Source organism: Penaeus japonicus, unplaced genomic scaffold, assembly GCF_977035675.1.
Source record: "Penaeus japonicus unplaced genomic scaffold, GWHDUDI00000001_assembly GWHDUDI00000017, whole genome shotgun sequence".
NCBI lineage: Eukaryota > Metazoa > Arthropoda > Malacostraca > Decapoda > Penaeidae > Penaeus > Penaeus japonicus.
Window position 1 is genome coordinate 14592954 of NW_028234419.1, and position 12500 is coordinate 14605453.

Here is a 12500-nt window from a genome sequence, read left to right on the forward strand (position 1 = left end):
GGTGGAGAAGGAAGTAGTAGTGGTGGTGGTGGAGGAGAAGGTGGAAGTAGTAGTAATGGTGGAGGAAGAGGAAGAGGAGGAAGAGGAGGAAGAGGAGGAGGAGGAGGAGGAGGAGGAGGAAGAAGAAGAAGAAGTAGTGGTGGAGAATGAGCAAGTGGAGGTAGAGGTAGTAGAGGAAGAGGGGATGAAAAAATAGAAGCGGACGAAGACCTAGAAGAATGACTAGGGAAAAATAAAAATAATGAGGAAGAGAGGAAAACCGAGGAGGATCGACTCCTTGCAACCTCCAGACTTACAGGAAAAAATACATTGACTTGTTGCAAATCCTCTGCATCTTGGCTTTGACTTCATTGATTATTGTTTTATAAAGTTCAGAAGCGACTTGCGATGACGTCGTACAAGGCACAAACTCTCAAAGAAGTGACACAGCGATCGGTAATATTTATTTTGTTTATTCATTCCCAAACTCGTAAACAAAGCCTGAGCAAGGATTTTTCTTTTTTTTTCTGTTTGTTCTTTTCAATGTATCATTGTTTAATATTCCCTCCAACGAAGGTGAATACGTCGACACAAATCATTGTTATTTACAGTAAATCTCTTGGGGGAAAGAATCATATTTGCAGAAAGCCAATAAACTGCATCCTGCAAGAACGTTTGAATTCCGAAAAAGACAAACGAATATTTCCTTTACTGACCACATAATTTTATTTCTCATCTTGCAAGATGTGCTATCACTATGTAAAGTGTTTCATCAATTACTGCAACCCAATCAACTCATTGCATGGTGAAGAGGCATTGATTTTATATAAGAGAGGCAAATGAGACAATTACAACCAACTTAGTATCGTAGACATCCAGATATCCATTTTTCTTATTGGTTTACCCATCGAAAAATCATTCGTAAAAATTATCGGCGCTAATTTCCGCGAACGAGCAATTAATTCGGTCGCGTGAACGGATTGTCGCGCCGCACTCGACACTCTCCCACAGAGCCTGGAAGCCAAGGGGAGCACGAGCCGGGGAGTTACAAAGACATATTCTCCCCAACAAAACGAAGTATTTATGGCACATCGACAAAGAAAACAAAAAACAAAGTTTGTATCATAAAACACATAACGCGCGGTAGAGGGTCGGGGGCACTGGATTTTCTAAAATCTTTTTTTTTTTTTGTTTCTTTTTCTTTTCTTTTTTGTTAAAGAGATATACAAGACACTTCGGGTTAAGAGAAAGATGTAGACAAAGAAGGAAAAAAAAAGAAAAAAGATATTAATGAATGCCTCGGGAGCTGAACACCATACACGTGATTACTCGACTAAACGTGAAGCCCTGTATAAAAAAAACGTGACAGAAAATGGATTGGTTCATGCCTCGGCCTACCTGCTTTCCTAGACACTCAAAAAATCAATGTAAGACACGGTAGCCACAGGAAAGACAGACACCTGACGCGGCTGTAACGGGCAGTCATAGAGCTGATCATCAATTGCTTGTTATTGGTTCATAAGTTCACCAGCTGTAACGTTACGTCTGTAGCTGTAGCGTAACCTCGGCCAGCTTAAAGGAATCGTATAATCTTCCCTTTAGTTAAGCTTTAAAAAAGGAGAGAGGAGAGTTCTTTTTAGAAGAACACTTAAAAAGGGATTGAATTCCAAAGCATAACAACGAAGGTTACGATTCGACAAAGGAAAAATCTGGAAATAAAATCACTGCACGCACCAATGAGTGCCTTTGAGAGAGACGGGGAGAGAGAGAGAGAGAGAAAAAGAAAAAAAAACTGTTCGAAAAAGACTGACTGACGCTCAGGTTCGTTGCCTCTGCCACAGACACGATCAATAAGGTTAGCTTTATCACAGGAAACATTAAGTTATCATAGCATTCGTATTACCTTATGTACACCTAAATCTATTAGCATCTCACAAGTGTCCACTCTATCAACAAATGAAATCTTGAGTTATGAAACATCTAACATTATTTACAGGCCTAACATTGCCTATTGCCCTTATACACGGTGTTAATTAAAGAATGCAAAGTAATCCATCACTAGTGTGCCCTGGAGACCTGGTGCCCGAGGGGGGAGGGGGGGAGGCATCATTTGCACGGTACACCACGCGTCGGTAATATTATGCTAGAACGATTTTCAACCGGGATCCTTAAGCATTAATTCGTAGAGAGAAGACACTATTCATGACATAATACAACTTGTGATAAGACGATAGAAAGGCTTCTTCGACGCGACACACGGTCATTCCCTTCCACGTGTTCCGAATGATTCTGACCAGCGCTCCATAGTCTTTCAAGCAACGCCTCTCATGCAGATCCCGAAGAGTGAAAAACCACCTTCAAAATCAGCTTGATTCTCGACTCTCGAAATTCGAACCGCGAGTCGACAGACCTCGAAGTCTCGAAGCCGGAACCCTCTCGACACGACACGCAGGCGAACCCTTTGTGCAGGAGAAAGGCGCAAGAGTGGCTTGGACTGCGTGCAGCTTCCCTGTGTCAGTCCCTCTCTTTCGGGTACCAGAGTGACTCGATGGCCTTGTGACGGTTAAAGCAAACAGTAAGAACTAAAAGAGGTGACGTTGACCTCTGTTGAACGAAAAAAACGAAAATCACTGATTGAGTTTAACCGTTCAGGGGAAGTGCTGGATCCGCGTGTTTAGTATTGGATCCTCTCTTGTTGAAACACTGTGTCTGTGTTTTTGTATCCTCAGAGGAATGAAGGGTGTACTCTGTGATGGTTAAACTAATGCGGGGAAGGTCTAGGGAAACACTGCTGTTGAAGTTTATATCAGTGTTAGAGGAATATATTGGGTTATTATTATCCATGGCGTTTGACGCTACATCCAAACGGCACAAAGCTGTAGGTAAGTGGTGACCTAGAAACTTGTTCAAAGTGGAAGTACAGTAACGGCTACAAGCGAACCAAAATAGTGTTGCTTTTGGTGGCAAAAATGGTTTGCTATTGAGGGGAGCAGATGCACAGTGTGAAGAAATATGACAAGTTATAAATGATGGAGAAAACATCTCGTTTCTGATGGTTCGTGTGTAGGTTATTTTTATTGGTAGGTCCATCTTCCGATACCATTATCCAGCGCGGGATAGTGCTTGTGGATCCTCTATTGGAAAGTGATGTTGAATCTAAAGTAGTATAGTGTTGGATCCAGCGATAGATAGTATTAGCAGATCCAGCGATTGATCCAGATCGCTGTAACGTGGGTCACTAGATTTAACTCCGTTTTGCATTAGAGTAGTTTGGTAAATTCTCTCTCTATATAAAAAACATTTCAACTGTGAAAACCATACCGTCTGCATGAAACAAAGATATATATATTTATATTTTATATGTATTTACACTAATTCGCTTCCAATAAAATCTATTTAAAAATCATGAAAAAAGGTCTTACGATACACTATTATGCGACTATGGCCCTTATTCTAGCACATCATGATACACATAATCTGCAGTTAATCGTAAATTTAGACGTGTATTTTCCGTTGATGTTAAATCTAAGGATGCCGATCAACACAGACATAAGAGCCAGCAGATGTGTCTTTTGACTAGCGCAGATAGACTGAAAATACAACTGTAAAACTGTCTGATATGTACAGTAATAAAATTTATACAAACATACATACATACAAGTATATATACAAAAATCTGAAGCATAATGGTTAACCAAAGCACTAAATCACAATCTCATGGCCAATGACAAATCATAACCAGCGTATATATATATACACGGCAACTCTATTTGCTAAGGATCTTAACGTTTGTTTCTTATTTTTTTTATAGCACTCATTCTACCAAGAGTATAAACACCTAGAGACAGAAGCACTTCCAGAAATGCTTCTCTTCACACTTATCATCGTTGGTGTCTTCGTAACCAACTTCCACCACGACTAGAAAGGTTCATCTGCCAGTCACTCTGACATTTATCTGGTATTCTTCCATAAAACTGGATCACATCATTTACATATACAACTTCAGTGTAAGTACTCGAACAGGCAAAATTGAATAGTGATTAATACATATAATATTCCAGGGACACAACATCTCGTAAACATGAACGGGCTCTTGAAGCTTGTGATTGACAGCAGTCCTGCGTAACACATTCTCCATGACGAAAGAGTACAAGAAATGGAGGACTTCAGCGCTTTAAGTTTCGGTTATTCTTTTCCGGTTTTATCCTCTCGTGTCGTCGCAAGATTTCGCTTTAGCACAGTAGCTCGCCTAGAGACGCAAGTGCCGTCCCTCGTAAGAACTCGAGAGGAGGTTCTTACTGTAGTAGCACACGTCCCCCTCCAGGCTGGCGCAGGTGCCTCTGATGGGCAGAGTGGCCCCGGCCCCCAGCTGCTGCATGTCACCCTCGGACTGGGCCATGGCGCGCCTCAGGGGCCCTCCCCCCCTGCGCTCCGTGTACACGTCCCGCCCGAAGGTGGCGAAAGACCCCCGGGCGATGGGCAGCACGCCCACGCCACGAAGGTCCTCCAGCAGGTCTCAGGTAACAGGAGAGTAGCCCAGGTTCTTGCGCTGAAGGAACATGTGGATTTCCCTGAAGGTCGGGCGGTCGGCGTCGGAGCGCTTCCAGCACTCGCGCATCAGGTCGTAGATCTCCTTGGGGCAGTTGGCCGGCTGAGGCAGCAGGGCCTGGCGGGAGGAAGCAGCAACAGGTCACTTTGGGGAAATTGCAAAACTTCCACACGGATACTGGATCAACACAGTGTCGGCTACTTATGTTATCTATATCGTAAAAGGAAATATTTTTTTGTTTTATAAAAGAAAAAAAAAAAAGTGATAACAGGAGTCCGAAACTTGAGAGGCATATTCGTTTATACCAACATTCTATATTTACACACTGCATAGCTTTCTACACTTTTAAACACCTAAACAGCATATAATTTATTGTAAACCATAATGTCATATAACTATTTTTCTCTTTTTATTGAGTAACTTGCTCAGTCCCTTTCAACTTGGCTCTCCAACCTTATCCTTTCCTAGCTCTCTCTCCTCTCTCGCTTCTCACTTAGACTAATTCCTCACTCTCCTCCCATGGCATTCCCTTCCCTTCCCTTCCCTTCTCTCCCTTTGCTTCACCCTTTTCTCCTTTCATTTTCCTTCCCCTCCATCCCTAAGTTTTTCCCCTCCCTCTAACTCTACTTCTCCATCTCTCTCCATCCTCCTCCTCACCTCCCCCTCTTTCCCCATTTCCCTTCCTCCCATCTCCCCCTCCCTTCCCCTTCTCCCTTCCCCCACTCAACCCCTCCCCATCCCTCTCCGCACTCAGCTCTTCTCTCCCCCCTCGGCCCCTCGCTGCCCCGCCTCACCTTCCTGGCCTCGTTGTGGTAGATGTAGGAGACGTTCTCGATGACCTGCTCGTCGGTGAGGTCCTCGTAGGGCTGCTCCCTCGCCATGGTCAGGATCTCCCAGAGCGTGACGGCGAACGACCACACGTCACTCTTGGTCGTGAACTTGCCCTGTGAAGAACCCAGGGGAACACGGGGTCAGAACACTGATGGGGTGTGGCCACTGATGGGGTATAACCACTGATGGGGGTGTAACCACTAATAGGGTGTGGTCACTGATGGGGTGTGACTACTAATAGGATGTGGCTACTGATGGGGTATGACCACTGATGGGGTATGACTACTAATGGGGTATGGCCACTAATGAGGTGTGACCACTAATAGGGTGTGACCACTAATAGGTTGTGGCCACTGATGGGGTGAGACCACTGATTGCGTGGTTATGCTGGGAGTGTGGTGTTGCGCGTTTTTTTGTGGTGTATATTGTAGCGGGTATAATGTAGGTGAGGTATGGTGTTATACAGTGATTGAGTGTGCAGTGTGTTATGGTGACTTTAGTGCATGTAGTGTAGTGTGTGATTATGCAGTGAATGTGGTATAGCGTAGTAATTGAATAGTGATGTATACTGTGTATAGTGTTGAGTGAAGTGTAGCGATAGACTGTCAGTGAGTGCAGTATGGTGAGTATAGTATAGTGAACGATAGCGTGAGTCTATACTGAATATCCATTGTTTATGGCTGTGGTGTATGCCCGTAACCGGAATATATATATTTAGTTTATGGGTGTGACTTTTCTATTTTCTGGATTTTCCTAAAACGGTCTCACGATCCACAAATCTGTTTCCTTGTTTCTTTATCAAAAGCCTTCTTCTTCTTTACCCTCCTTTGATATAAAGAAGAAAAGTAAAGAGTTTTCATATATCTATAAATATTCATTATAATATTTACATGTATGTGTTTGATTATACATTATATATATAAAGTCCAAAGTCAAGAAGCTAAGGCCGCAGTAGAGAGAATGCAAAAGCGTCGAACAAATGTACTTGGGAATTCTAGCATCCGCCGGCAGATATACTCGCGGGGGCTGCTTGGCTGCTCGAATTTCAACCAGGCTTTTAACAGGTCTCGCTTACAACGTTACTTCTGAATGAACACCTTCAGCGGGATATAGTGGGCGCGTGCTCGGCCTCGCAACAGTACTGGATCGCCGGGAAAAAAAAAATAATAAAACTCGCGAACTTTTTTTTCTTTTTTTTCTCTTTGGCCAAGCATCGCGTCGCAAGAAGACTCAAGGTAAACGAATATTACTCGTTCCGCTGCGTGCCATTTAGATATTTACAAAGGGAAAATAAGGTCGTACAGTGGGTATTATTTTGTTACAAGAATTCGCTTAAAAGGAAGATAAGACTGTGTTGCTATTGTGGTTGCAGGCTCTTGGCATACGGGTTTTCATCTTTAATGCAAATTATTCTCTGTTCTTTTTGCGTACGATGAACAAAGACGTGATGCGCCGATAACCAAGGTTAAATACCGTCATTTTTTCTAACCAAACAAACTCTCCAAAAATGATAAAGCCTCCCGTTGTTGGCGTCATTTTCGTGATGCGCTTTGCCTGGTAAAGCGGACTCAGCCCTTCTCGAGAGCCAATCGGCGGGGTTCAGTAAGCCCTGGAGGTTGCCATTAGTGTTCTGAGTCGCCCTCTTGCCCCCTCGGCTCGGGAAGCAGCTTCGGCGCTCTGGCCTCGCTCGCGCTGGCCTCGCTGAAAGGCTTTCCGTGTCCGCTAGAATTTACGTAGCTCGAAATTTTGGTCAAAGTTTAAAGCTTTGTTTAAATTGTTCTTGTTCTTATCATTTGCCAACTCCGGTACGGAGAGGTATTCGTGGCTATATAAAATATATATGTGTATGTATGTTTATGTATGCATACGTGCTGATGGATGTATTGTATGTGTATGCATATGCATGTATACACATGTATATGTAAATGTATATGTATATGTATAATGTATGTGTATGTGTATGTATATATATATGAAATATATATATATATATATATATATATATATATATATATATATATATATATATATATATATATATATGTGTGTGTGTGTGTGTGTGTGTGTGTGTGTGTGTGTGTGTGTGTGAATGATATATATAAATAGATAAACAAATACATTTGCATATACATATGTGTATACATATACTTACACATATACAAATGTATATGTATATGTATATGTATATATATATATATATATATATATATATGTATATATATATATATATATATATATATATATATATATATATATATATGAATGATAGATATAAATAGATAAACAAATACACATACATAAACATAAACATACACATACACACACAGGCACATGAATCCAGACCAGCGCTGGACGCAACACTCACCAAGAGGACGGACTCCCAGGCCATCCAGCGTATCGGCAGCAGAGCCTTGCCCTCGATCCTGTAGTAATCTGCGCTGTAGAGGTTCCGACTCATGCCGAAGTCAGAGATCTTGATCACGTGACCCGCGCCCACGAGGCAGTTCCTGTTGAGGGGGGGGCGGGGGAGATGCCTTGGGTTAAGGTGCGTTTTATACATGTGGATTTTCTTTTCTTTAATATTTGGAGAAAGAATAATGTGAGTCAAAGAACTAAACGGAACGGAATAAGAAAAAAAAGAAAGAACGAACGAACAAGGAGAGACAGAGAGACACTAACCGCGTGGCGAGGTCTCGATGCACGAAGTTAAGGGACTCCAAGTACTTCATGCCTGAGGCTATTTGAGTGGCCATGTATATAAGGCATCCGTAGCTGTAATAAGAGAAGGCCACACGTCAAATGATGGTTTAAGGCTAGACAGAGCCTGTGAACAAGAAGACTCTTGTTCTAGTGTTTTTATTCAAGCCTATTTCATTTTCGCAGTGATACTATCATCAAAATGTTCAAGTGTGATTCCTCAAAAGAGAGAGAAAATCTTTCCCTTAAAGATTGAATTACTACTACTACTACAAAACTACAACTACAACTTTTCTAACTACTATTACCACTACTACTACTACTACCCCCACCACTACTACTACTACTACTACCACCCCCACTACGCCAATAATGAACGAAACCGAATACTAAAAGCGACACTCGACCCGACGCCCGACCTGAGCGTTTTGGCGTGTGTGTTCCTTGGGGAGGCGGTCTCGGCGATGTGTGCCTGCAGGTACTGGTTGAGGTCCCCGTGCTCCATGTACTCCACCAGCATGCACAGCGGCTCCTCCCTCGAGCACACGCCCACCACCTGCACGATGTTGGGGTCCCGAAGTCGCGCCAGGATCTCCACCTCGCGCTCGAAGTCACACCTGCAAGATGATTGAGTGGCAGGGGGTGAGTGAAGGGGTCGTCGCGAGGGTATTGCAGGGTTAGGGGTGGTGACAGGGCTGGTTTCTCTCTTCCCACACACACTCGCTCTCTAACTAGTGGGCTCTTTCTCTTTCTCTTTCTCTCCTGCACGCGTACGCACGCAAGCACACGCACGCACACACACACACACACACACACACACACATACACACGCGCACACACACGCGCACAAACACACGCACGCACACACACACACACACACACACACACACACACACACACATACATACACATACACACACGCACACGCACACTTTACACACGTTCGCATTCAGACCACCGACCTCGAGAGGGTATCGGAATCACTTCAGACCTTCCTGGGGTAAACTTCATGAAGCAGCAAAAGGAAGGGAGATGTGTGTGTGTGTGTAGATGTGTCTTTCTTTGTCTTTTGTTTTATGTTATGTCTTCTGCTGAGGAAACTTTGAGGAGAGACGATGCTATAGGAAGGAGACAAGAAGTTTCGGAATGTTTTGGACTAGAAATCTAATAAATACGATTTTTTTTTCAAGGCGACAATATGAATGATGAGAGAAATTACGTTTGGGGAAAACAGAGATAAAAAATATGAGTAGTATATTGTTTTGGGATTTTTAAGAATTGTAGAAAAATATCGGAATGAAAAAAAGGAAAATTATATTTTTGAGGAAAGAGCTTGATACTTTGATACACTATTTTTGTGATGAAAAAGTGAGAAAATATATGAATAACAAAATAAATTATCTGAGGGAGAGGGCGGGGCACAGAGAGAAAGGGATAAGGAGAGAGAGAGAGAGAGAGAGAGAGAGAGAGAGAGAGAGAGAGAGAGAGAGAGAGAGAGAGAGAGAGAGAGAGAGAGAGAGAGAGAGAGAGAGAGATGGATAGAAAGGGGGGGGGGCAGAGAAGCAGAAAGACAAGAGCCAGACTCACCTGACGGAGTGTGAGGCTTCCAGCCGCAAGGTCTTCACGGCAACCATCTGCTTCTGTCCTTCCTCGTCTTCGACTTCGCCCAAGTGAACCTGAACAAGAAACAGTCGTAAAAAATAGCTCCTTTCGAACGACTGATTAAAATATCTGACATCTTCCAGGTGTGATTCCACTTAACTAAGGAAACTGCCCTTTTCAGATTTTAATATTTATTGATCTATAATTCCTACCAATTAAAACATCAGTCCTTTTCTCGTTTTCTCTACCACATATTTAGATTAAAACAAGGGTAACTCAACTAAACCAAGGGGGACCGAAACTCCTGAAAGAAACTGACCTCCCCGAACTGTCCTTCGCCGATCTGCTGCAGAAGGGTGATGGCGCTGCGGGGGATCTCCCTGGCAGTCACGTTCTCCAGGGTGGCCGCCGCTGCCCCTGCCCCCTGCTGGCCCTGCTGCCCCTGCCGGCCCCCTGCTGTGCCGTTGCTGCCCTGCTGGACGAGAAGCTTGGTCAAGAATGAGGGACGAGGTTGGCTGGATGTAGGTGGTGTTCGAGAGAATGGGAAAGGCATACGCATAGATTATTCAATTTAAATTAGTATTTTAATAGATAAAAATCATCTTAAGCTTGGTTGGACTTGTTACTGTGAAAAAAGAAGCAACAGATATCAAGGCTATTATATGAAATAAAATTTCAAATATGAATAAGTTCCTGTACTTATACTATACTTAGATATTTATATGTCTGCATTCCTCTAATATCTAAATTTCCCCAATCCCCTTAAACGTGGAGGGAAAAAAAATAATAAAATAAAAACATTTATGAAATCCCTACCTTTCAACCGTAGTAAAACGTCTGCAGCGATATTTTCTTTCAATTGCCAATCTTCTTGACTCATAAAAATTACCAAAATGTTTCGCCGATCACCGCTCTACATTATCGAAATCCATAAACGTCCCAAGACAAGATTGCAACCATAAAACTCTGCGGCGAAAACCCGAGTGCTTTCGCCCTGGTCACTGGTGCTACGTCATCCCGGCCGCATCCCTCTCTCTCTCTCCTTCTCGCCCTCTATCCCTTCCTCCCTCTCTTCTTCTTTCCCCTTCACCCTCTATTCCTTCCTCCCTCTCCTTCTCGCCCTCTAGCCCTTCCTCCCTTTCTTCTTTTCCCCCCTTCTCCCTTTATTCCTTCCTCCCTTTCTTCTTTTTTTCCCCTTCACCCTCTATTCCTTCCTCCCTCTCTTCTTCTCTTCCTCTTACCCTTTAACCCTTCGTCCCTCTCTTCTCTCCCTCTCCCCCTCAATCCCTTCCGCCCTCTCTTTTCTCCCCTCCCTCTTCCTCTCACCCTTTATTCCCTCCTCCATCTCTTCTTCTATCCCTTCCTCCCTCTCTGTCTCTCTTCCTCTTCCTTTCTCTTCTTAGTTTAGCTAAGTTTGAACCTTCCCTCTGAATCCGCCCCTACGCTCTCCTCACAGATATCCTTCGAGACAACCCCTCCCGCGGTCCCTAAGGAGCCTCCGACCCGCGCTCCCTCCTGTGCCACCTCCTGACGACAACCAGGGCGGACCTTCTTACCACATCACTTACGGCAACGATCTCGGTGGCGGCGTAGAAGCTCTCCTGGGGCTGGGCGGCGTTGGGCGGCAGGGGCGTGGGCGGGGGCTTGCCGAGGAAGGTGTTGAGAGTGTGGAGGGGCGGCTTGGAGTGCGGAAGAGGAGGCGGGTAGCCCCCAGTAGCCCCCGCCTCGCCGCTCATGTGGGGGATGGCGTACTCCGTCGAAGGGCACTCTGCAGACACATCGGAAGCTACAGGTATTACATTAACATTGCTGTAACTCGGGGAATTACTTCAGGGTTTAAAATAAAATAAACATCATTTTAGTGCACAAATATTGATAGTTTGTAAAGGAAATGCTTGATGAAAAAAAAAAACATAATAACAAAAACAAGATTTTAAAAAATATATATCACATGAGAACAAGGAAATCTAAATCATCATACAATAGACAATATCTCAACAAAACAAAAGCAACAAAAACAAAAACAGAGACAGAAGGACAACAAATATATCGAATAAATGAGTGAATACGTTTTCCTCTCGTTAAAACTCGCAGACAGTCGCAGATTAACCTACAATTACCCTCATTCTTCGCTGCCATTCTTCGTTAGCCGAAGTTTCTCTCTCTCTCCGCTACCGCTCTGCCCTCGCCACTTAACTCGTTAAAGGACTAAACTTCCTTTCGTGTTTTCGTCCGAGAGAGAGAGAGATCGGTAATCAGCTGCATTGTTATTAATCCCTTACGTGCCCCTTTGCCCTTTTTTTGCTTTGTTTTTCGTTTCTCCTTTTTTTTCGGTCGCTATCTTGCATGTTTTTTTTTTCTTTCTTACTTAGTTACTTTCTCTCTCTCTCTCTCTCTCTCTCTCTCTCTCTCTCTCTCTCTCTCTCTCTCTCTCTCTCTCTCTCTCTCTCTCTCTCTCTCTCTCTCTCTCTCTCTCTCTCTCCATCCCTTCCTCCTTCCCTTTTTCCTTCCCTCTCTCCCTCACTTTACTCCCCCCCCCATCCCCCCTTCCCTCTCTTCTTCGAATCTAGCGATTTTCCTTTCCTTCAAGAGCCTTTAAGCGATTTTCTGCTAACTGACCCCTTTTTGCTTTTCTCGCCGCTCGGATGCTTCCCTGGCCTGTCTCTCTCACCGTTACCCCCCCCCCCCGTCGCCGTCGCTAAGATGCGTTCTCTCTCGTGTGCTTCCGGTTGAAATCTGCTCATTTCTCTTCCTAATTAGCTGGGGTTCATCAAGCTATGGATCTATTGATTTTGCTATTGTTGTTTTTTGTTGTTATTATTTATTATTATTATTATTATTA

General features: G+C 43.7%; 1 protein-coding gene across 8 annotated transcripts in view; it reads right to left on the minus strand.

Annotated features, from left to right (window-relative positions):
• The window catches only part of LOC122256207 (discoidin domain-containing receptor 2), a 109062-nt gene that overhangs the window by 1111 nt on the left and 95451 nt on the right, over positions 1-12500 (minus strand). For 3 of the 8 annotated variants that reach the window (XM_086546006.1, XM_086546005.1, XM_086545999.1), the window contains 8 exons: positions 11215-11444; positions 9978-10133; positions 9644-9732; positions 8464-8673; positions 8039-8131; positions 7725-7866; positions 5323-5472; positions 1-4645 (listed from right to left, as the gene is read on the minus strand). The exon at positions 1-4645 is cut by the window's left edge and continues 1111 nt beyond it. In XM_086546006.1, coding sequence (XP_086402132.1) covers positions 4496-4645; positions 5323-5472; positions 7725-7866; positions 8039-8131; positions 8464-8673; positions 9644-9732; positions 9978-10133; positions 11215-11444 — 1220 coding nt within the window. In that variant the 3' untranslated portion in view covers positions 1-4495. The remainder of the gene's footprint in view (positions 4646-5322; positions 5473-7724; positions 7867-8038; positions 8132-8463; positions 8674-9643; positions 9733-9977; positions 10134-11214; positions 11445-12500) is intronic. The other 5 variants (XM_086546004.1, XM_086546003.1, XM_086546002.1 and 2 more) reach the window with 5 other exon arrangements.